This window comes from Pristis pectinata, chromosome 33, assembly GCF_009764475.1.
Source record: "Pristis pectinata isolate sPriPec2 chromosome 33, sPriPec2.1.pri, whole genome shotgun sequence".
In the NCBI taxonomy this organism is placed as follows: Eukaryota; Metazoa; Chordata; class Chondrichthyes; order Rhinopristiformes; family Pristidae; genus Pristis; species Pristis pectinata.
The window spans coordinates 16,925,673-16,951,374 of NC_067437.1; the positions used below are offsets into that span (position 1 = coordinate 16,925,673).

The 25,702-nt window shown below is 47.5% G+C and overlaps 1 protein-coding gene across 1 annotated transcript in view; it reads left to right on the top strand.

The window, feature by feature from the left end:
• Window positions 1-5,995: 5,995 nt before the first annotated feature.
• The window catches only part of poldip3 (polymerase (DNA-directed), delta interacting protein 3), a 36,097-nt gene continuing 16,390 nt past the window's right edge, over window positions 5,996-25,702 (top strand). The window contains exons 1-3 of the mRNA XM_052043038.1: window positions 5,996-6,189; window positions 15,597-16,017; window positions 20,038-20,115. Coding sequence (XP_051898998.1) covers window positions 6,131-6,189; window positions 15,597-16,017; window positions 20,038-20,115 — 558 coding nt within the window. The 5' untranslated portion in view covers window positions 5,996-6,130. The remainder of the gene's footprint in view (window positions 6,190-15,596; window positions 16,018-20,037; window positions 20,116-25,702) is intronic.

Consider the following 25,702-nt stretch of genomic DNA (forward strand, 5'->3'; position numbering starts at 1 on the left):
TGCAGTTTGGTAGGTTAGTTGGCCACTGCAAACTGCCCTTAGTGTGTAGGCGAGTAGTATAGTCTCGAGGAAGTTGATGAGAATGTGGGGAGAACGGTAGATGGGATTGGTGCAGGATTAGTGCGGGTGGGTGCTTGCGGTCGGCACAGACTCGATGGGCCAAAGGGCCTGTTTCTGTGCTGTCTGACTCCAAGGCTCTATGACTCCTGGCAATAAAGGCTGACATTCCATTAGCCTTCCTGATTACTTGATGCACCTACATGCAATCTTAATGTCTTTCATATGCAGGACCCCATATCTCTGTGGAGATGCTGGAATCTAGAGGAACAAAATGCTGGGGGAACTCAGCGGGTCAGGCAGCATCTGTGGAGGGAGATGGACAGTCGACGCTTTTGGTCGTTTCTAGACTGGAATGGACTTCAGATGAAGGGTCTTGACTCGAAGTGATGACTATTTCCCTCCACAGACACCGCCTGACCTGCTGAGTTCCTCCAGCATTTTGCTTGTTTCTCCATACCCCTGTGCACACTACATTTTGCTGTTGGTATGGTTTGGAGGCTCCAATGCACAGGTACGCAAGAGGTTGCAGAGGGGTATAAACTCAGCCAGCTCCATCAAGGGCACAACCCTCCCTGCCATCGAGGACATCTTCAAGAGGTGGTGCCTCAAGAAGGCAGCAACCATCGTGAAGGACCCCCACCACCCGGGACATGCCCTCTTCTCACTACTATCATTGGGGAGGAGGTACAGGAGCCTGAAGACCCACACTCAACATTTCAGGAACAGGTTCTTCCCCTCCGCCATCAGATTTCTGAACGGTCCATGGACCCATGAACACTGGCTTGTTATTCCTTTTCTTTTTGCACTAGTTATTTATTTTTGTAACTTATGGTAATTTTATGTCTTTGCGCTGTACTGCTGCTGCAAAACAACACATTTAACATCATATAACTCAGTGATAATAAATCTGGTTCTGTTTCAATGAAAATTGCTTTTCTGTTCTTCCTTCCAGAGTGGGTAACCTCACATTTCCCCACATTATACTCCATCAGCCACCTTCTTGCCCACTCACTTCACCCGTCCCTGTCCCTCTGCAGGCTCCTTCTCCTCCTCACAACTAGCTGCCCCTCCTATCTATGTATCGTCAGCAAAGATGGTCGACTGTGCACGTGGCTTCTTCACCCAGGTCACCAATGTGGATTGTGACTTGTTGAGGCCTGGCGCTACCCCCTGTGGCACCCCCATTCGTTGCTGATCGCCAGCCCAAAGATAACCCATTTATCCCCTTATCCACTTTCCATCAGTACCACCTTATTACCCCAACCCTTTGCAAACCCGCAGCACAACATATTATTCCGTTTGCTAAAAAGATTTACATTACGTCACCACAACAACATCAATTTCCCTTCACCTACTCCTCTTGTCTGAGGGCTCGTCCCCTGGTTCCAGCCCCTCCGTGTGTGATGGCGGGAGGGCCTCTCCCCATTGCACCCTTGCACCCTGTTACAGTGAATCCCTCCGCACACAGTCCTGAGCCCTGGAATGTGCCTGTGGCCAATATTTGTTGCAGTGATCTCTTGCCACTGGAAGATGGGCAAGTTTTGGGCAGACTAGAGGGCACCAGTCACCAAGTTAATGTCTCCCAACAGCAGTTGGTACTTGTCTCAGTGTGTGTCCCTGGGAACAGCCCAGAGGGCATAGAATCCAGTGTGACACCAAGGAGCAGATTAGGAGGCAGATTTTGGAGAGGTGTAAAAATAACAGGGTTGTTGTCATGGGTGATTTCAACTTCCCTAATATTGATTGGCACCTCCTTAGTGTAAAGGGGATAGATGAGGCAGAGTTTGTTAGGTGTGTCCAGGAAGGATTTCTGACACAGTATCTGGACAGGCCGACTAGAGGAGAGGCCATTTGGACCTGGTACTAGGCAATGAGCCTGAACAGGTTTCAGATCTCTCAGTGGGAGAGCATTTTGGAGATAGTGACCATAACTCCTTGACCTTTACCATAGCCTTGGAGAGGGATAGGAGCAGACGATATGGGAAAGTATTTAACTGGGGGAGGGGGAATTATGATGCTATTAGGCAGGAACTTGGGAGCATAAATTGGGAGCGGAAGTGTGGAGGTTGTTTAGGGAAGACTTGCATGGGCTTCGGGATAGGTTTGTCCCATTGAGGCAGGGTAAGGATGGTAGAGTGAAGGAACCGTGGTTGACAAGAGACGTAGAATATCTTGTCAAGAGGAAGAAAGAAGCTTACCTGAGGTTTAGACAGGGCTCTGGAGAGTTACAAGGTAGCCAGGAGGGAGCTTAACAATGGACTTAGCTAGAAGGGGGCATGGGAAGTCCTTGGCGAGTAGGATCAAGGAAAACCCCAAGGTGTTCTACACAAGTGTGGAGAATAGGAGGATGACTAGAGTGAGGGTAGGACCGATCAGGGATAAAAGAGGAAACACGTGCCTGGAGTCGGAGGAGGTAGGAGAGGTCCTTAATGAATACTTTGCTTCAGTATTCACCAGAGAGAGAGACCTTGACGTTTGTGAGGATGGTGTATGACAGGCTGATACGATAGGGCATGTTGATGTGAAGAAAGAGGGTGTGCTGGAACTTCTGAAAAACATTAGGATAGATAAGTCACCAGGGCCGGGCAGGATATATCCAGGGTTATTACAGGAAGCAAGGGAAGAGATTGCTGCGCCTTTGGCAACAACCTTTGCATCCTCACTGGCCACAGGACTAGTGCCAGATGATTGGAGGGTGGCAAATATTGTTCCTTTGTTTAAGAAAGGGAGTAGGGATAACCCTGGGAATTACAGACCAGTCAGTCTTACTTCAGTGGTGGGCAAATTACTGGAGAAGATTCTTAGAGAAAGGACTTATGGGCATTTGGAGAAGCATAGGCTGATTAGGGACAGTCAGCATGGCTTTGTGAGGGGCAGGTCGTGCCTCACGAGGTTGATTGAATTCTTTGAGGATGTGACAAAGCACATTGATGAAGGTAGAGCAGTGGATGTGATGTACATGGATTTTAGTAAGGCGTTTGACAAGGTTCCTCATGGAAGGCTCATTCAGAAAGTCAGGAGGCATGGGATCCAGGGAAACTTGGCTGTGTGGATTCAGAATTGGCTCGCCCATAGAAGACAGAGGGTGGTGGTAGATGGAGCGTATTCTGCCTGGAGGTCGGTGACCAACGGTGTTCCACAGGGATCTGTTCTGGGACCCCTGCTCTTTGTGATTTTTATAAATGACTTGGATGAGGATGTGGAAAGCTGGGTTAGTAAGTTTGCTGATGACACAAAGGTTGGTGGTGTTGTGGAGAGTGTAGAAGGTTGCTGTAGGTTACAACAGGATATTGATAGAATGCAGAGCTGGGCTGAGAAGTGGCAGATGGAGTTCAACCCGGAAAAGTGTGAAGTGATACACTTCAGGAGATCAAATTTGAAGGCAGAATACAAGGTTAATGGCAGGACTCTTAGCAGTGTGGAGGAACAAAGGGATCTTGGGGTCCATGTCCACAGATCCCTCAAGATTACCGCACAGGTCGATAGGGTTGTTAAGAAGGCATATGGGGTGTTGGCCTTCATTAGTCGGGGTACTGAGTTCAAGAGCCGCGAGGTGATGTTGCAGTTCTATCGAACTCTGGTTAGACCACACTTGGAGTATTGTGTTCAGTTCTGGTTGCCTCATCATAGGAAGGATGTGGAAGCTTTAGAGAGGGTTCAGGTCAGAGTTATCAGGATGCTGCCTGGATTGGAGAGCATGTCTTATGAGGACAGGTTGAGAGAGCTAGGGCTTTTCTCTTTGGAGAGAAGAGGATGAGAGGTGACTTGATAGAGGTGTGCAAGATGGTAAGAGGCATAGATCAAGTGGATAGTCAGAGACATTTTCCCAAGGCGACAATGGCTAACACAAGGGGACATAATTCTAAGGTGATTGGAGGAAGATACAAGGGGGATGTCAGGTGTAAGTTTTTTACACAGAGTGGTGGGTGTGTGGAACGCACTGCCGGCAGAGGTTGTTGGGGGCTGATACATTGGGGACCTTTAAGAGACTCTTAGATAGACACATGAATGATAGAGAAATGGGGGGCTATGTGGGAGGGAAGGGTTAGAGCAGGATAAAATGTCGGCACAACATTGTGGGCCGAAGGGCCTGTACTGTGCTGTAGTGTTCTATGTTCTATATGACACAGCAGCTTAGGATAAACCTTGACAAAGACCCCTCCCCCTCAACCCATCTCTTTCAAGATCTTCTCAGTAAAATCACAGTCCAGAAGGAAATGGATCTCAGTTCCGTCCCCGTCAAGGGCCGCGTGCATTAGGAGTGGGATTCCAGCCGTGCAGGAAGGATCTGATGGAGGACGGCCCCACCCCCTGCCAGCCAAATGAGGTCTTAGTTCTTGTGGGTGAGTCCTGACAATGGTTCTGTCAAATGATTTTGGCAATCTGCTCAGGAACCATCCCACAGGATCGATCGTGCCCTTCCCCCGCAGAGTCTGCAGGACATTCCTTGCTGACCACTGCCTCAGGGACTTATGGTCAAAGGTGTTTTTCTGCAGAAACTTTTCCACGAAGGACAGGTAGTGAACAAGGTGCAATTGAACGGAACATTGCACGGCAATGACGACAGGCCAATTATTCACAACCCTGGGGACAGGTAGACCCTCAGCAGGGAGTGACACTTGGTGTTTGTGTCTCCGGCTCCACACACACAGCCTGATGCAGCCACACACAGAGGTGGCCCTCAGGTTGAGGGCTACATTAGATGAACTTTTTCCTTCATTTCTCTGGAGATTTGTACATCACAGACATGGTCCATTTCTGACCTCCAAGTAAATGGAAAGTGGCTCAAGATGACAGCTGCAATGTAGGAGTGGGGCATGGACACTCCTACATCACACATACACACCACACATCTGCTGCCCTTGGAGCTGGTAGAGGTTAGAGGTCTGGGAACTGCTGTGGTGCATTTTATAGATTGTATACAGCCAGTGTGGGGTGGGGGGAGAGAATACTCCAATGGTGGATGCACTGCTAACCAAATGGATTTGCTCAGGATAGTTTGGAACTTCTGGTGATGTTCCCATCCACAGGGCCTTGCCAACAACACCCACATTATGCGTACAAATCGTGACATCACCAACAAACTCCCCACCTTTCATAGGTCACTGTACCCAACCTTCTCCCCACCCTTTTATAGGTTGACCATTTCAAAGAACTAGACCCCATCCATGTTTGCAGTGTGGTGCTAAACTGATTAGTTCAGAATAACTTTGTAGGGCAAGTCATTTGCACTAGTTGAATGAAGCTGGTGTGAATAAAAGAAGACAAACTGGCTGTAATGAATAAAATGTTAAACACAAATCAATTGCATTTTTTCCAAAAATATACTTTATTAATAAAATACACTGTAAATACCATGTGTACCATTGGTACACATCTTTCATTAGACAGTTAATTCAATATATTCTCTTATAATGTGTAATACATTACTCCCGTTTCCATTTAAAGAAGAGACGTCTGAAGTGTCTGAGAGGCTGTTACCCAGGGCGCTGCCCCTCGGTGTCCAGTGGTAGTAGGACCCCAGACTGTGGTCCTTCCCCACAGAGCCTTTGCAGTGGCTGCACCCATCTCCAGTGCATCCCTCCGCACGTACACCTGCAGCCCGGACTGTGTCAGTCGGCAGCGTTCCCTGATGGATATCTCGCCGTACTGGAAGTCCAAGTTTCGGGCAGGCCACAGGGCATCTTTCACCCAGTTGATGACCTTCCAGCAACACTTGATGCCCGTCTCGGTGCGTGTCCCCTGGATCCTCTATTCCCTCCCTCCACCCCACAGGATGAGATCTGGAAAGTGTATGAGGGGGGTCCAGAGTTGGGGGCGTCTCCGTCTGGTCTGATCTCACTGATGGTGGACAAGATCGAGGGGCTGGATTGCCCGTTTGCGTTGCAGAGAGTCCCAGCCGCTCACTGATAAGTGCGGTCCTGAATCCCACGCCGCTCCCAGGGCAGTGGTTTCGAGATTCTGATCCGGTTGCGCTTTTTCTCCCCGCACGTCGCTGAGCCGCGCGGGCCGCCGTGCCCATCCCCCCGCCCGCCCGCCCGCCCGCCCGCCCAGCTCGCTCGGCACGGCCATGGCGGACTACTCGCTGGACGACATCATCCGGAGACGCGGGCTGCGCGTTAAAGGCAGGTGAGGAGAGCGGGCGGGTGGGCGGCGGTACCGGGCCGGGGGCGCGGGGACTCGGGGCGCCGGGCTCACCCCCGCCCCCCGCTCCGGGGCCCTTTTCAAACTCGTTGGAAACGGAAGTTCACCTCGCGCCGCGCACCCAAACTTGCACCCGCCCCGCGCGCCCGCTGATTGGCTGGCTGGCGTGGACGCGGAGTTGCCATTGGCTCTTGTGTTGTCAGTCAGGTCGATAAGCAAGAACGGTTGTCGCGAGGGGCGCGGGCCCAGGTCCCCTCGCTGTTACCGCCCCCACCCCCCACTGCCCCCTCCCCCACTGTTACCCCCTCCCCGTTACCCCCCACTGCCCCCTCCCCCACTGTTACCCCCCCACTGCCCCCTTCCCCTCCCCCACTGTTACCCCCCACTGCCCCTCCCCCAAACCCCCCCAGTTACCCCCCACTGCCCCTCCCCAAACCCTCCCCCACTGCACCCTCCCCCAGTCCCCCTCAATGCCCCCTCCCCCACTGCTCCTACCTGACTTCCGTCTCCTCCCACCTCCCCTCCCCCCCTCTACCCCCCCTCCCCCCCTCTACCCCCCTCTCCCCTCTCCCCTCCCCCTCTCCCCTCTCCCCTCCCCCTCCCCCTCCTCTCCCCTCCCCCTCCCCCTCCTCTCCCCTCCCCCCCTCCCTCCTCCCCCCTCCCCCCCTCCCTCCCCCCCCTCCCCCCTCCCTCCCCCCTCCCTCCCCCCCCCCTCCCTCCCCCCCCCTCCCCCCCTCCCCCCTCCCCCCCTCCCCCCTCCCCCCTCCCCCCTCCCCCCTCCCCCCCTCCCTCCCCCCCCCTCCCCCCCTCCCTCCCCCCCCCCTCCCTCCCCCCTCCCCCCCTCCCTCCCCCCCCTCCCCCCCTCCCTCTCCCCCCTCCCCCCCCCCTCCCTCTCCCCCCTCCCCCCCCCCTCCCTCTCCCCCCTCCCCCCCCCTCCCTCTCCCCCCTCCCCCCCCCTCCCTCTCCCCCCCTCCCCCCCCCTCCCCCTCCCCCCTCCCCCCCCCCTCCCCCCCCCCCTCCCCCCCCTCCCCCTCCCCCCTCCCCCCCCCCTCCCCCCCCTCCCTCCCCCTCCCCCCCCCTCCCTCCCCCCCCTCCCCCCCCTCCCCCCCTCCCTCTCCCCCCTCCCCCCCCCTCCCCCCCTCCCTCTCCCCCCTCCCCCCCCCTCCCCCCCTCCCTCTCCCCCCTCCCTCCCCCTCCCCCCTCCCTCCCCCTCCCCCCTCCCTCCCCCTCCCCCCCTCCCTCCCCCTCCCCCCCTCCCTCCCCCTCCCCCCCTCCCTCTCCCCCCTCCCTCCCCCCTCTTCCCCCTCCCCCTCTTCCCCCTCCCCCTCTTCCCCCTCCCCCCGTCCCTCCCCCCTCCCCCCCACCTGACCTCCCTCCCCTCCCCCCCCTCCCCAACCCTGCAGCCTGCCTGAGTTTGATCTCGTTCCTTGCCTCTTAATGGCGTATCGATTACATCCAGCCTACCGCTGGTAGAGTTGTAGTTTAGCCACTGCAATTGGATCTCCCCCCACTACCATCCCTGGCAGTTGTTTCCAGACCCTGATCAGTTTTGGTTGTTTTGCCATAATACATTCTGTGGCCCTGTGTTCTTTGTCCTCTGGTAATGGAAATCAACTCCAGCATCTTCAATCTATTCACATAACTAAAGTCCCTTGGCCCTGGAATCATTTTAGTAAATCCCTTCTGCACTCTCCATAAAGCTTTTACATCTTTCCTTAAGCTTGGCACACAGAACTCCAGTTGTAAATAAGACCCAAATTATGGCCACACCAGTGTTTTATCAAGACATCTTTGTTCCTGTACTCTATCCCCATATTTACGAAGTCCCAGATCCAAAAATCACCTCCACAACTTGACTTACTACTTTCAAGGGATGTATCTATATCCTGGATCTCTCTGTTCCTTGAACCAAAAATCAAAAAAACTGCAGATAATGGACATCTGAAATAAAAACAGAAATTGCTGGAAGCAGCCAGCCGTTCAGGCAGCATCTGTGGAAAGACGAACAGAGTTAACATTTCAGGTTGAAGGCCCTGCATCTGAATGGTGCTCAGTAGTTTACTCTTATTTTCCTACCAAAACGTAACCCTTCACTTTGCTCAGCATTAAATTTCATCAGCTTCTTGTCACCCAATCCATCAGCCTATCTATCTCCTGGTACTGATGCTGGGGAATTCCACTGTCCCTTTCCCTCCAGTCTGGAAAACAGCCTTTCACAGAGAGTCATGGAGCCATTCAGTATGGAAACGGGCCTTTCTGCTCACTGGCTTCATGCTGACGTTCAAGCAGCCATTAACGCTAATCCCATTCTAATCTCCCTACCTTCCCATCAACTTCTCCCGGATTCTGCCACTCACCTACTCGGGGCAATTTACAGCAGCCAATTAACCTATCAACCTGCACATCTTTGGGAAGTGGGAGGAAACCGGATTGCTGCCGTTTCAGGATTGAGCCCTGATCTCTGGGGCTATGAGGCAGCAGCTCTGCTAGCTGTGCTACTTCACCACTATTCTGTTTCCGATAACTTCCAAGGAATGGATCATCTACATTTCATGGAAATTTCTTTGGAAATTATGGGCTTTCAATCTCACCAGATTTATGCACCAAACAGTGTTGTTTTTCCACTTATATTAATCTTCCATTCCTCATTCTTGCTAGATCCTTCGTTGTCTAGTATCTTAGGCAGGTTTTGCCTTCCTCTCAGTACACTTTTTTAATCCAACTGCCACCTTGTGCTTGGAATTCGTTTGGCATGTGGGAGTGTTTGTCTCATCCATCTAGAACTAAATCAAATGTGCTGCCTTTGTTGATTTTCCTTGTTACCTCCTTAAAAAAAATTATATCAGTTAATTCTATTGAATTATTCCTTAACCAATCCACGCTGACTAATGATTAAATTTATGCCTCCCTAAACGCTATTATCCCTATTATATTTTTTATAATTTGTCCACCACTGATGTTAGTTTGGTTAATCATTCCCCTTCCCACAGCACTTTGTCACTAACCACAGGAGATGCAACACCTCATCCCATACTCCATTACCATAATCCTATCAGATATTTCCTTTCTCCTATCCAAGTACTTATCTGGATGCTGCTTAAAATGTTGTGAGAGTATCTGCCACCACCACCTCTTCAGGCAGTGCGTTCCAGACTCCATCCACCCACGTGTGGCAGAAAAACCCTTCAGCTTCCCTCTAAACCTCCTATCTCTCATCTTAAACCAACACTGTCTTGTCTTAGACACCCCCACCATGGGAAAAAGATTTTTTACTATCTACGCTATTTGTCCCCCTCATAATTTTCAAGATCTGTCAGGTCACACCTCAGCCTCTCCTACTGCAGGGAAAAAAAGTGTCTCCTTGTAATCAGGGTGTTTCAGTCCAGGCAACATCCTGGCGAATCTCCTCTGCACTCTCCAGAAAAATTACATCTTTCCTACAGTGCAGTGACCAGAATTGCACATAGTACTCCAGATGTGACTTAATCAATGTTTTATAAATCTGTAACATGATGTTTCTGCTCTTATATTCTATGCTACAGTCAACGAAAGTTTCCTTTAAAATATTTACAGAATGCTTTGGGATTCACCTTAATCATCTGCCAATGATATTTCATGGTCCCTTTTGCCCTCCTAATTTTCTTAGGTTTTCTTCTACGCTCTCTATATTCCTCCCAGGCCTCTGCTGTTTTCAGCTCCCTATTCCTGTCCATGGGCTTCCTTTTTTTTTTCTTTCATCAGTTCTTCGGCATCCCTTGTCATCCAGGGTTTTCTCCTCCATAACAACCTTGAAACTTATTATAATCACTGTTTCCAAAATGCTCGCCCACTGACACTCCCATCACTCGACAGACTTGATTTCCCAAATTAAGTCCAATAGAGTCCCTTCTCTCTTCGGACTATCTACATAGAGGTTCAAAAACTCTCCTGGATGTACCTTACATATTCCTCCTTCTTTAAGCCCTTTGCACTAAGGGACTCCCAGTTAATATTAGGGAAGTTAAAATCCCCCACTACAGTAATACCATTGTTCTTGCGCCTCTCCATGATTTGTCTGCATACTTGCGCCTCTATTTCGTGCTGACTATTGGGGGACTTGGAATATAACTCCAGCAAAGTGACTGCCCCTTATTTCTAAATTCTACCCATATGGTGTAATTGGAAGAGCCTTCCAAGACATCTTGAGTAGTGCTTATAAGATAACTTGTTTTCTCTCTTTCCCAGTTCTGATGAAGGATGACTCTGTTTCTCTTTCCACAGATCTGCCTGACCTGCTGAGTGTTTTCAACACTTTCTGTTTTTATTTCAGATTACAGCATATGTAGGTTTTGGCTTTTTTGGCTAGGTTGCTCTGGTTTTACTAATGTCACATGTACCAAGATGCAGTGAAAAGCTTTTGTTTGCATGCTATTCAGACAGATCATGCCATTGAGGCACTAAAAAGAAAACCAGAATTCAAAATATAGCGTTACAGTTACAGAGAGAGTGCAGTGCCAGTAGACAAAGAAAGTGCAAGGGCTATGATGAGATAGATTGGGAGCTCAAGAGTTCGTCTTTTAGTGTATGAGAGGTCTGTTCAAGAGTTTGATAACAGTGGGGTGGAAGCTGTCCTTGAGCCTGTGGTATGTGCTCCCAGGCTTGTGCATCTTCTGCCTGATGAACAAGGGAGAAAAGAGAATGACGGGGATGGGGGGGGGGTCCTTGATTATGTTGGCTGCTTTCCCAAGGCAGCGGGAAGTGTAGACGGAGCCTAGTTTGTCTGGCCTGTTGTTATGTGCTCCATCCCTTGCTTCACTGTGAAGACTGGTAGTTAGTTAGTTCTCTTCCAGTCTTGCTGCACCACACCTCTATCCAGAGGATTGAAAACTGGTGGACTGAAAGCTGTTCTATTTCCTCCCTTGTTTCTTTAAGAGCCTGGGATACATTTTATCCAAGCCAGTTGACTTGTGACAAAGATTCGAAAACCTTTAATATGTTCTCTCATTTCTCACACTTAATATTCACCTCATTTAACATCAGTGCCTACGTTGCCACGTTCTCTGAGAAGACAGACACAGTTTTCTTTACTATATAGGTCTCCCGCTTCTACCTCAATGTTGAGGCTAGTAACTCTAATAGGAGTTATAACTTTGTTATCCTCTTTCCCTTGACATATTTATAAAATACGTTAGGGATTTCCTTGATTTTTATCTGGTATTATTTTCTCATGTACCCTCTTTGTCTTCTATTTATTAAAATATAACTCATTTTTGGGACTTGGATGTCGCTGGCTAGACCAGCATTTGTTGCCTGCCTCCAGTTGCCCTTGAGAAAGTAGCAGGGAGTCACCTTCTTGAACCTCTGGTGAAGGGGTATCCACAGTGCTTCCAGGTGGGAGTTTTAAGATTTAGACCGAGCGATGAGTGACAAGCAATATATTTCAAAGTCAGGATGGTGTTGATTTGGAGGGGAACCGTGCACTTGCTGCCCTTGTCCGTTTTGATAGTAGAGGTTTGGGTGCTGCTGTTAGAGTAGCCTGGGCAAACAACTACAGTGCATTTTGTAGGTGGTATGCACTGCAGCATCTGAGTGCCAGTGGTGGAGAGAATGAATGCTCAGGGTAGTGGCTGGAATGTCCGTCAAACGAGCTGCTTTATCCTGGTTGGTGTCAAGCTGCTGGCAAACTGTCAGTGCTGCACTCATCCAGGCAATTGGAGAGTCTTCCATCACACTCCTGATAGAAAGGCCTTGGGCTGTCAGGAAGTGAGTCACTCACCATAGGATACCCAACTTCTGTCATGCTCATAGCCATGACATCTACGGGGCTGTTCCAGTTGAGTTTCTAGTCAAAAGTGGACCCCTCCCCCTGCCCGCCTCACCCCCAACGGATCCATGCTGGGGACTTAAGTGATGGCGATGCCATTGAATGTCAAGGGTAAGTAGTTAGATACTCGTTGGAGATGGAGCCAAATAGTCCTGGCGAAACCTGGAATGGGCATCAGTGAATAGGTTCTTGGTGAGTAAGTGCCACTTGCTAGCACTGTTGACAATGACTTCCATCACTTTGCTGATGATTGAGAATAAACTGATTTTGCAGCTATCAGTTCTGCTTTTTGTGAATGGGATGTACCTGGACAATTTCCACGTTGAGCAGATGCCACCATTGTAACTATACTAGAACAGATTGGCAAAAGGCACAGCAAGTTCTCTAGTGCAGACATTCATAAATAGGATATTTTGTACTATAGCCTTTGCTGTATCTAGTACTGTCAGCTATCTCTTAATTTCGTGTAGTGAATCAAATTTGCTTTCACCTGCACCCTCTGGGCTTTATCCTGCCCTGTATCTTCTTTCACATCGATGGAAGTCTACATTTGGAAGGTTCCCCTTTTTTCTATTAGTAGCATTTTCAGAAACGTTACCTTCTCTTCCTTCAATGCTTCTTCCTGCTCTAACCCTGCACTGCCTTCAAGTAGCTTTTCAGAGTCCACTTCTAAATCATATCTGAGCATGGTAAAATTGACTTTGTCCAAGTTTATAACTTTAAATCCTGGTCTATCTTTGTCCTTTTTCAAATCTATGCTAAACTTAACTGAATTATTATTGTGCCTGAAAGGCTGTGCCCCTGTCACCCTATCCACTTGCCCAGCTTCATTCCCTAGAACTAAGTCTGGTACTGATCCATCCCTTGTTGGTCTTACAGAAGAATTTGATCATTATACTGTATGTACTTGAATACTGAATTCTGCACCTCCAAATCCATGTGGCTGTCCCTCCACACTGGACTATGTGCACTGCTGTCACCCAGGACATTCAGTACCCTCTGTACTGCAGTCACTGTACCCTAGCCCCTGCTCATTTGGCCCATCCTGGACCCTGTATGCTGATCCCACATCCCACGTGGGGCCCTGTCCTTGTAATATGCACCAACCCTCCCTCGACCCTTTATATTCACACTTCGTTGGACAGTGTATCTCGCACTCCCTCCCCTGGATTTTGAGACATTCACCCCCACTGTGCACAGGATACCCCATTCTCCCTCCCTTACCTGTGTATACCATACAGCTTCCAAACCCTGGACACTGTAAACCACACTTTCCTCACCATCCATAGAACCATAGAACACTACAGCACAGAAAAACAGGCCATTCGGCCCTTCTAGTCTGTGCCAAAACGGTATTCCGCTAGTCGCATTTACCTGCACCCAGTCCATAACCCTCCAGACCTCTCCCGTCCATGTATCTATCCAATTTATTCTTAAAACTCAAGAGTGAGCCGGCATTTACTACATCAGATGGCAGCCCGTTCCATACTCCCACCACTCTTTGAGTGAAGAAGTTCCCCCTAAACTTTTCCCCTTTCACCCTAAAGCCATGTCCTCTTGTACTTATCTCTGCTAATCTAGGTGGAAAGAGCCTACTCGCATTAACTCTGTCTATACCCCTCATAATTTTGTAAACCTCTATCAAATCTCCCCTCATTCTTCTGCGCTCCAAGGAATAAAGTCCTAACCTGTTCAATCTTTCCTTGTAACTCAACTCCTGAAGACTTGGCAACATTCTTGTAAATCTCCTCTGCACTCTTTCAATCTTACAAATATCCTTCCACATAACCTTCGTGTGCATTGATCTATGCATGCCACTGTACCTGGGAGTTATCCTGGATGCTACCTATTACCTTGAACAGCCCACTTCCCACATGTCCTGAGGCCTGTACGAGATGTGGTAGTGTACTCGTTCAGTTACTGACTGTTATCCAGATGCCCAGACTACTGCGGCAGAGGCCTGAGATCAGATCCCACAACAGCAGGTGCGGTATGTAAATTCAAGTAATTAGTTATGTTTGGAATGAAAGGTTAGTAAGCGTAATAGTGACTATGTTGTTTTAAAAAAAAGCATCTGTTCCACTAATATTCTTCAGGGAAGGAAATCAGGGAAGGTTTACACAGTAGTGTAGCGGTTAGCGTAACGCTATTACAGCGCCAGCGACCCGGGTTCAATTCCGGCCGCTGTCTGTAAGGAGTTTGTACGTTCTCCCCGTGTCTGCGTGGGTTTCTTCTGGGTGCTCCGGTTTCCTCCCACATTCCAAAGGCGTACGGGTTAGGAGTTGTGGGCATGCTATGTTGGTGCCGGAAGCATGGCGACACTTGCGGGCTGCCCCCAGAACACTGTACAGAAAAGATGTATTTCACTGTGTGTTTCGATGTACGTGTGACTGATAAAGATATGTTACCTTATTTGTACACAATGTGTGAATCCAACCCAGCAATGTGGTTAACAGTTCCACAAAATGGCAGTCAGGGATGAGCAATAGCCAGCAGCATCCACATCCCATGAATGCATAAATTAACACTGAGCCCAAGCCCAGATATGGTCCACTACCTAACCCATACCTCTCTTGCCTCATTGGACTGCACACAGCACACACTTCCCCCTCCCTACTGGGCTGTATGTGGCACTATTCCTCCCCACCCCCACCCAATGCCACCTCTATCAGATACCAAGGGTATGCATCACATTTCTGGGGTTTTAAAATGAAGGTTAAGTGGAACGTTGAGCTCGGTGAACTCACAGTGGCTGCAACAGAGAGTGTATCACTCATCCCCCTCAGTGTCCAGAGCAGTGATGTACTGGCATGGTCAAGCTGGGTTGTCTAAAATTAATGTTGCAGCCCGGTGATATTTTCCCAGTTCTGACGAAAAGCCTGAACTGGGAAAATATCAGTTTGTGTCTCCACACATGCTGCCTGACCTATGTGTTTCTTGCATTTTCTGTTTTATTTCAGATTTCCAGCCTCTGCAGTATTTTGCTTTTAGCTTTAGAACATAGAACAGCACAGCACAGTACGGGCCCTTTGGCCCACAATGTTGTGCCGACCTATATAAACGCCTATTCCCTGATCAATCTAGCCCTTCCATCCTACACAGCCCATAACCCTCCATCTGCCTACCTAAGAGTCTTTTAAGTGTCCCTATTGTATCAACCACTACTACAATCCCGGCAATGCACTCCAGGGACCCACCACTCTTGTTTTTTAACTTAAACAAAACCTACCTCTGACATCTCCCCTAAACCTTCCTCCTCTGCCTTTAAACTGATGTCCTCTGGTATTGGCCATTGCTGCCCTGGGGAAAAGGTGCTGGCTGTCCACTCTATCTATGCCCTTCATAATCTTATACACCTCAATCAAGTTGCCTCTCATCCTCTGTAGCTCCAAAGAGAAAAGCCCCAGCTCACTCATAAGACATGTTCTCTAATCCAGGCAGCATCCTGATAAATATCCTCCGCACTCTCTCTAAAGCTTCCGCATCCTTCCTATAATCAGGCGACCAGAACGGAACACAGTACTCTAAGTGTTTGTTCAGTTTGTGTTTGACGCTGAATGGTTCATTTGTGCTTCTTGTATTTTTGCAGACCGGTACCAAGTGCCAGGCCGGTTGCTGGTGGCGTTAAGTCACGGATTGGAGATCAGTTTGTAAATGTAAGCACAAGCTGGCCAGCCAGCAGCTTTCAAAGGACTTTTGATGCACGGCAGAAGATTGGCATCACAGACGCTCGGCAGCGGTTAACCATGAGAGACGCTCGCGATCGCTTGGGACAGAAGGATATGCGCTCAAAAATAACCGGGGGATCCTCAAAGGTTCTCGACGCACGTGAAATGATCAATTCGAGGAAAAGCCAGGATGGGAGTGAAAAGGGGCTGGCAGTGAAAAAGGTTTTGGATGCTCGGGAGCGGCTGAGTGCCAGGAGAAGGACTCCAGCTGCGGCCACCGCTCCAGTGAGTGGAACCGTCAACACGGGAGGCAGGATAACCAAAACAATCCAAGTACCACAGGTGGAAACTTTTAATCTACAGCCTCGGTATATTTGGCACAGAAATGTTTACTGCAAATGCTAACTAAATCAGTATTTATTTACAGGGGTACTGGTGCCTGTGGCATGCTGTTACTGAAGTTCCAGTCACTGTGCAACTGGCATTAGCAGTGAAGTCACTGGTATTAAGGTAGTGTCCGTGTCAAGGCAGAAAATGAGCAGCATTCGTAAGTGGCACAGTTAAGTGCCAACACTGCATGCTGTGCTTTTCCTCTTTGTTTTCACTGGAATTCGTTGTGCCAAGCAGTCATCTCCAAAATTTTTTATGAGTTAAATTGACAAATGTCAAGTGGAGTACAGCCCAACTGCTTAATGGTGGCAGGTGGTTGGACAACAAGCTGAACAAATGTGGGCAAGGAAATCTCCTTTTGATCCCCACCTGTTGTCCTCCCTCAGATGATGAATCGGTGCTCCTCCATGTTGGACAACACTTGGAATGGGGGACTTGGGTAACATCACTCACCGAGCTAGCCAAATCCTGAAGGATGTGGTTCCCGGACCAGGTTGGCAGCAGGTAGTAAGTGGGTCAACTGGAGGGACAAAGCTATTTGACCTTCTCCTCTCGCCAATCTGCCTGTGTCAGGAACATCTGTCCATGAAAACATTGATAGAACTGACCACCACACAATCCTTATGGAGATAAGTCCCTTCTGAGAACACTGCATTGTGTTGTTTGACACTGCAGTTTTGCTGACTGGGATAGGCTCAACAGATCTGGCTGCTCAAAACTGAGCATCTATGATGTTGTGTGGACCATTAGCAGCACCACACAATCTGTAAATACATGGCCTGGCATCCCGTCTCTCTCCCTTGATTGTAAGGGCAATGACCCTGTCTGAAAGGCATGCTAGGAACAACACCAGGAACACTAGAAATGAGATACTGACCTGGTGAAGTTGCAACGCAGGACTACCTGTGTGCTAACAAACTAAATAGAGCTATATGGTCCCACAAGCAAGAGTTCTGTAATCCTGCCACATCTAGTCAGGGTGGTGGACAAATAAACAGGTAACAGAAGGAGTCATCTCCAAGCATACCTCAATCCTTAATGAAGGCGGGACCCAGCTTGTGAGTATTGGAGACAAGGCTGAGGCATTAGTAACAGTATTCAACCAAAAATGTGGAGTGAAAAGTCCTCCTGACCTTCCCATTATCACAGAAGCCAGTCTTCAGCCAATTCAGTTCACTCCTGATGTGAAGAAATGGTTTAGAGAACAGAATGCAACAAAGACTATGAGACCAGGCCATATCTCAGCTGTAGTAATGGAAGCTTGTGCTCCAGAGCTACCTCAATGCACTCTGTACTACCTCAATGCACTGTGTAATGAATTGATCCATATGAACGGTATGTAAGACAAGTTTTTCACTGTACCTCGGTACAAGTGACAATAATATATCAATACCTCTTCTAATACAGTTATAACACTGGCATCTACCTGACAATGCAGAAAATTTTCCAGTATGTTTACAAGAAGCAGGAGAAATCCAGTCTTTCAATCACCAGAAAAGTATCTTTAGGTGTCTACCAGGTGGTACCTATTCACCAATAACATGCTTACCAATGTCTAGTGTGTGTTTTGCCTGGACCAATCAACTCCAGGCCTCATCACAGCCTTGGTCCATACGGTGGAGCAGAATTCCAGGGATGTGATAAAATTGACTGTACTTGCCATTGTTTGACTGACTACGACGTCAGAGAGCCCTGGTAAAACAGAAAACAGTGGCATCAAGAGAAAATATTCCACACACACAAAGAGCAATAGTTGTGGTTGTTGGAGGCCGATCATCCCAGTCCCACTACAGCACTGAAAGAGTTCCTCAGAGAAGGGTCTTAAGGTCCCACCATCTTCAGCTGCTTCCCTCATAAGAATAGAAGTGAAATGTTTCACTGATGAGTCCAATTCTGTTTGCATCTCCTCTGGAAATGAAGCAGCCACTGCTTGTGTGCAAGAAGTCCCAGACAACATTCGGGCATGGACTGATAAGACACACATAACAATAGAAGTGCCAAGAAATGCTTGGCTCCAACAAGAGAGACCCTTGGTATTCAGTAGTGTTACCAAGACCAAATTCACCATCAGCACCCTGAGGGGACACCATTGATCAGAAATGTAATTGAACCAGTCACAAAAACACAAGCGAGGAGCATGATCAAGGGACCTCCATTTGCTAAGATAAATGCAGCTTCTCCAGCATTCACGAAGCTTGCATCCATCAGGGACAAAGCAGCCCGCCTGCCTGAAGCCCCATCCACCATCCTTCTCCATGACTACACCTTGTAATTGTACATTACAGTTACTTCCCAGATTATCCTGATAGCATCTCCCAAAACCATGATCCCTACCGTCAAGAAAATCAAGGGGCAGCAGGTGCACCGCAAACACTACCACCTCCAAGTCACAGTATTCTGAGTTAGAAAGTTTTCATTGTTGGGTCTGAGTCCTTGAATTCCTTGCCCAATAGCACCGAGTTCCTTCACCAGAAGGACTAGTGATTCAAGGACCATTAGGAATGGGCAATATACACAGGCCTTGTTAGCAACACCAACATCCTGAAAAATGCATAAAAGACATTTCTCTGTATCGCCGTTAAAGGAAAGCATATGTCTGGATATGAAAGGAGAAACTGGCGAATCTTCCACGGCCTTCTAGCTTGGAAGTGATATCAGGAGTAACAACTCAGCTAATAGTCTCCATTAGAGTTTGTCGTGACAGTCAGAGTATGTTTGGAAAATGATAGGTTTAGTTGAGAATGTTGATTTGGTTTGTGAAAGGTATGCCATACTAGCTGATGGGGAACGGTGGTTATAGAGTCACAGAGAAGGGAGGGCCAAGGACGTGGTTTCTCAGTGTTTCACCCTACTTGTAGAGGAGGCCATTACAAGTTTACTGAACTGGGAAGTACCATCATTTAGGGTGGAGAGAGGAAATAGTTTGCGGGCAATGATTAAACATCCAGTGGAGATTTGGGCCAACCTTCCTGGTGGTGATTAAGTTGAGACAAAATTGAACAGATTTGACGGGATGGATATGAAACAGTCCTCCCTTTCCTAAGGAAATTCAGAACAAGGGTAGGGAGCATTAGAACTTGAACTACAAACAAAAGGATGCTCTGAAAAGTTGTTCTTTACAGGAGGAGGAGGATGTAGGTGCACTGCTCTGGAAGCTTCAGAGTTGCAGGGTGATTCCAAGTGTTCAGAAGGGAAGAAAGGGTGCTGGGAAATTATGTTGGAGCTGACGGTGGTTCTGCACTTGGGGAGGGTGCAGAGGAGATTCACCAGGATGTTGCATGGCTTGGAGGATTTTAGTTATAAGGAGAGGTTGGGTAGGTTGGGTTTGTTTCCTCTGGAGTGAAGGAGGCTGAGGAGTGACCTGATAGAGGTGTGTAAAATTATGAGAGGCATAGATAGTCGGAATCTTTTTCCCATGATTGGGGCGTCAAAAATGAGAGGGCTTTGGTTTGAGGTGAGAGGGAGGAGATTTAAGAGGGATCTGAGGGGAACTTTTTTTTTTACACAGTGGTTGATGTCTGGAATGCCTGCCAGAGGTGGTGGAGGAATTAGATACACTCACTATGTTTAAGAGGCATTTAGACAGACAGTTGAATAGAGTGACTTTGAGGGGCAAATGGCATTAGTTTCAGTAGGCACAATGGTTGGAATGGATGTGGTGGGCTGAAGGGCCCATTTCTCTGCTCTACACCTCCATGACTGAACTATTTTGAAATTCGGTAATTCACAACCAATTCATTAAATATACGAGCTGGTCATTTGTGGAAACTTGCCGCGTACGATTTGGTCGTCATGTCTCCTACACCTGATTAAATTTCAGAAAGTAATTAATTAGCTGTTAAGCACTTGAGACTGTGAAAGGTGGTTTATAAATGCAAGTCTTTAATTTCTCTGCGGTGTCTCAGCACAGCTGCATACAGCTACTCTTGAGCATAACCTATTGACGTGAGTGTTTTCATTTCCCATTCACAGAAAAAACCTTCTGCTCCCGTGCTGTCACATCCCTTGGGAATGCAAATTAACGTGGTGAATGACCAGAGCCCTGGCCAGGTGAGCATTGACTGACCACAGGCTAACAGCAGGAAAGAAAGAGCCAGTAACTCCTTTACCTCCTCCGTGTCCTCTGTGCTTTCAATGAAGCAAAAATCATTCTAAAAGACTCAATCAGGGCTTATATATTCTGCTTATATGTGTACATGTTACACTGGAATACAGTGCAGAGGTGTACAGACATTGAGAAACAGTATGACTGGGTGTTGGTCTATCGCTGCATTATACTAAGGTACAATTCATTGCTACCTCTTTTGACTCCTTTGCCCAGTGGCTACTAAATCGTCAGGCTGCTTCTCCAGTATTTGGTGTCAGCTGCCCAGAAATCTCTTCCAACTAAATGTTCACACGACCGTTGTCTTCGTTCCCCATTGGAAAATCGGTTCCCTAACTCCATCCTTTTCTGTGTCACTGTTGTAAAACTGAACCAGACTATTGGCAACCTTGGTTTCATATTTGATCCCTACTTGAGCTTGGGATTGCATATACAGTGGCATGCAAAAGCTTGGGCACCCCTGGTCAAAATTTTTGTTACTGTGAATAGCTAAGCGAGTAAAAGATGACCTGATTTCCAAAAAGCATGAAGTTAAAGATGACACATTTCTGTAATATTTTAAGCAAGATTACTTTTTTATTTCCATCTTTTACGGTTTCAAAATAACGAAAAAGGAAAAGGGCCTGAAGCAAAAGTTTGGGCACCCTGTATGGTCAGTACTTAGTAACACCCCCTTTGGCAAGTATCACAGCTTGTAAACGCTTTCTGTAGCCAGCTAAAAGTCTTTCAATTCTTGTTTGGGGAATTTTCGCCCATTCTTCCTTGCAAAAGGCCTCTAGTTCTGTGAGATTCTTGGGCTGTCTTGCATGCACTGCTCTTTTGAGGTCTGTCCTGCATGCACTGCTCTTTTGAGGTCTGTCCACAGATTTTCGATGATGTTTAGGTCAGGGGACTGTGAGGCCCATGGCAAAACCTTCAGCTTGTGCCTCTTGTGCCATTGTGGATTTAGAGGTGTGTTTAGGATCGTTATCCTGTTGTAGAAGCCATCCTCTTTTCGTCTTCAGCTTTTTTACAGGCGGTGTGATGTTTGCTTCCAGAATTTGCTGGTATTTAATTGAATTCATTCTTCCCTCTACCAGTGAAATGTTCCCCGTGCCACTGGCTGCAACACAAGCCCAAAGCATGATCGATCCACCTCCGTGCTTAACAGTTGGCGAGGTGTTCTTTTCATAAAATTCTGCACCCTTTTTTCTCCAAACATACCTTTGCTCATTGCAGCCAAAAAGTTCTGTTTTAACTTCATCAGTCCACAGGACGTTTCCAAAATGCTACAGGCTTGTTTAGATGTTCCTTTGCAAACTTCTGACACTGAATTTTGTGGTGAGGACGCAGGAAAGGTTTTCTTCTGATGACTCTTCCATGAAGGTCATATTTGTGCAGGTGTTGCTGCACAGTAGAACAGTGCAACTCCACTCCAGAGTCTGCTAAATCTTCCTGAAAGTCTTTTGTAGTCAAACGGGGGTTTTGATTTGCCTTTCTAGCAATCCTACGAGCAGTTCTCTCAGAAAGTTTTCTTGATCTTCCAGACCTCAACTTGACCTCCACCGTTCCTGTTAACTGCCATTTCTTAATTACATTATGAACTGAGGAAACGGCTACCTGAAAACACTTTGCTATCTTCTTATAGCCTTCTGCTTTGTGGGCATCATTTATTTTAATTTTCAGAGTGCTAGGCAGCTGCTTAGAGGAGCCCATGGCTGCTGATTGTTGGGACAAGGTTTGTGGAGTCGGGGTATTTATAAAGCTTTGAAATTTGCATCACCTGGCCTTTCCTAACGATGACTGTGAACAAGCCATAGCCCTAACAAGCTAATGAAGGTCTGAGACCTTGGTAAAAGTTATCTGAGAGCTCAAATCTCTTGGGGTGCCCAAACTTTTGCATGGTGCTCCTTTCCTTTTTTCACTCTAAAATTGTATAAAACAAAAGTAGTACACTAATCTTGCTTAAAATGTTGAAAAGAATGTTTCATCTTTAACTTGATGACTTTTGGAGATCAGTTCATCTTCTACTCACTTAACTATCCACAGTAACAGAAATTTTGACCGGGGTGCCCAAACTTTTGCATGCCACTGTATGTGCCAATAGTGTTTCTGGCTGCTTCTATCTTTGTAAACAATGGCCAAATCTGCCATCACCTCAGCTCATCAACTGCTAAAACCCTGCCCATGTTCTATTTTGTCCTCTAGACCTGTCTGTTCCAATGCACTCCCCCACAGTATGAATATTCCTCTTCACCATCTCTGAGTTTAATCACTTCACCGTTTTGTGGACGATACATTCAGCAAGGCCCTGAGCTCTGAACTTTCCTTCCTTAATATTTTTCCTTCTCTTTCCTCCTTTGTTATTTAAAGCCTTTATCTCTTTGAGCAAGCTTTTGCCTTATCCTAATCAGTCCATAAGTAATTCAGTGAAAACTTTAGTTTGAATATGTTCTTAAGAAGCTGCATCTGACATTTAGTTATATTACAGTCAGTAAGTACATTAATGTTGTTGTTATATATACAGTTGAGTTGTTCTATCACGGGGTACTGTATTGGTGGGCATGGATCCATCCCTGTATAACACTGGGCACTGCAGAAGTGTCTCTGTACGACAGTGAGATACCATATTGATGGCTGCAGGTCATACTGTCGTAGAAAATACGAAGCAGAATGAACCTATGTGGCCCAATGTGTTTCTGTTGCTCGATAAAGAGCCACCCAACCTTCCATGAATGAAAATTAAGAAAACTACAGGTGATCCTTACAAGCCCACAGACTCCCACACCTATTTTGACGATACTTCCTCCCACCCTTCCTCCTGTAAGAGTTCTAGTCTTCCGATTCCTCTATCTCTGTCACATTTGCTCCGATGATGAGACTTTCCACACCGGTGCTTCTGAAGTGTTTTCTTTCTGAAACTCCTGCATCTCATCTATTTTCCACACCTCTCCCCTCTTCTCCTCTGGGACAGAGCAAGGACAGTTCCCCTGGTCGTTGCCTTCCAACTCATCACCCTCCACATTCAACAGATCATTCTTAGCAGTTTCTGTCTGCTCCAGCACCAAAAGCATATCTCCCAAACCCTCCCCTTTCTGGGAGAGTGTCAAACAAGAGGACCTAGCTACAAGTTCAGGAGCTGGTCATTTAAAACGGAGGCGCAAAGAAATTTGGCAGAGGGTGGTAGATCTTTGGAACTGGGTTGTGGAGGTTAGATCATTAGAAGTGAGGTGGGGTGGGTGTAGATAAACTTCTGAAAGACGGGGGGATTGAGGGCAATGTGGGACAGGTACAGAAGGGGAGTTGAGGACAGGGTAGATCAGCCATGATCATGTTGAATGGTGGGACAGGCTTGAGGGGCCTAGTGGCCCACTGCTGCTCCTGTTGTGTTCCACTGCGAGGGCTGGGTGTTGGATGCTCGAGTGAAATCAGCCTTTGTCCATTCTGTCAATATGAGGTCAGGCTGGTGGTTGTTGTGCTTCAGGTCATAGAATCTTCACATTGCTGTACAGGGCTATTCAGCCCATCATAATTCATGCTAGCTCCCCATTCTTCCCCTGGAGTATTGCAAATTGTTCTCTCTCAAGTGCCCATCTAATTCTCTGTGAAAGCATCGATTGATTTCATTTCACCACCCCTATAGGTATTGGATTCCAGATCGTAAATATTCTGCATGTAGAACCGTTTTTGCTCAGGTCCTCCTTTTGTCTTTTCACCAGGTCTTTAAATCTGTGATCCCGGTTCTTGAACCATTAGATGATGTGGACAGATTCCCTCTGCCTGACTGTCACAAATTAGTGCATCGATGTCAAGATCTCCATTCAGACTTTTTTCCTTCAAGGAGATCAACCAGATTTCCCCAGTTTCACACTGTAACTGAAATCCTTCAATCCTGGAACTATTTTAGAAAATCTCTGCATCCCCTACAGAACCTTCAAATTCCTCCTAATGTGTCGTGACCAAGATTGAACATAATACTCCAGTTATATCCCAACCAATGTTTTATACACATTCAACATAACCTCCCTGCTTTTGTACTCTCTGCCTCTATTTACGAATCCTAGTACATCCTGTGCTCTCCCTCAAAGGTGCCCTGCAACTTTCAAAGATTTTCCAGGTTCCACTATTCCCGCATACTCTTTGGAACTTTGCCATATAATCTGTATTATCTCTTTCCTTGCTCTTTGCTAGGATATCACTTCACACTTTTCTCTATTAAATTTACTCGGCCATTTGCCAGCCTATTTGCATCTTTCCTCAGTGTTGTCCCTTGGGATTTAGGGTGACTTGCTTCCAGTCCAGTTTGAGTGTAGGATACAGAGGGAAAACCATTGGGAAGTCCTGACGCAGGGTCCCAAAATGTCGACCATCCCTCTGCCTCCACAGATGCTGCCTGAGCCGCTGACTTCCTCCAGCAGTTTGTTTTTTGTTCCAGTCCAGTTTTGTGGGTTCTGAGGTGACTGATGAGACCAGTGTAGAACCAGCAGACTCCCGTGTGTGAGGTGAGGGAGGGGAGATGCTTGGTGGGCAAGCAGGCAGGCAGCTGGGTAGTTGCGAGGTGGTATGCTCATTTCGCATTTTAGGCTGGGTTTATGTGTGCTCCCTTCACGTGGATTTGAGGTCCTCAATGTCAACTCCGTCTCCACTTTGAGAGGTCATAGGATAGGGATTCCCAGAAATGGGTGGGGATACTACCAAAGTATCAGTGATCTTTCCCACCTGAACGATTCTGAGACTTGGACTCCTACAGGAAGACACCTCAAAGATCCCACCAATGCAGTCTCCACTAAATCCTCCACATCTACTGACAGAATAAGGGAACCAACAAGAGCATCCTCTCCCAGTGCCAATATTGGGCCCGAATTACACTCAAATTGCTCCATTGGCCAGGCCACATAATTCACATGCCTGACACCAGACTCCTGTATTCTGAGCTCTGTAATGGAAAGAGATTACAAGGTGGACAGAAGATTCAAGGACGTTCTCAAAGCTGCAAGGAGTCCAAGTCTCAGAATCGTACAGGGAAGGATCACTGCTACCTGACTGTCAGTGAGCTTTGTGCCAAGTTTGAATATCTTGATCTTCAAACACTATTTTCCTCAGATGGCCTTTCCTGTCCTCTTCACTGTTTACCACACTCCCAAGATTGTGTCAATAGAAAATTTGAAATTCTACCCTGCACATCCATGCCTGTGTCATTATAGATGCCAAAAAAGGCCGTGGTGCCAGCATTAACCCTTGGGGATTACCCCTGTCTTCTATCTTCCAGTCTAAAAGATAGTCCTTTAAGCCAATTTCCTAGCCATGCTGTTACTGGCCCTGTACTTGTAGGGCTTTCAATTTTTGCTAATCAGTCTTTTCTGAGGAACTTCACTGACATCTTCTGAAAGTCCATATAAATGATATCAGTCTCAGTGACTGCATCAAGAAAATTCATTTGGATTAATCAAACATAATTTACTTACAACAAATCTGTGCTGTCTCTCCCTTGTCCAAGGAAACCCTTTCGGTCTCTGTATAACATTGGGGTACGGTCCAGGCAGGTATGAGTGT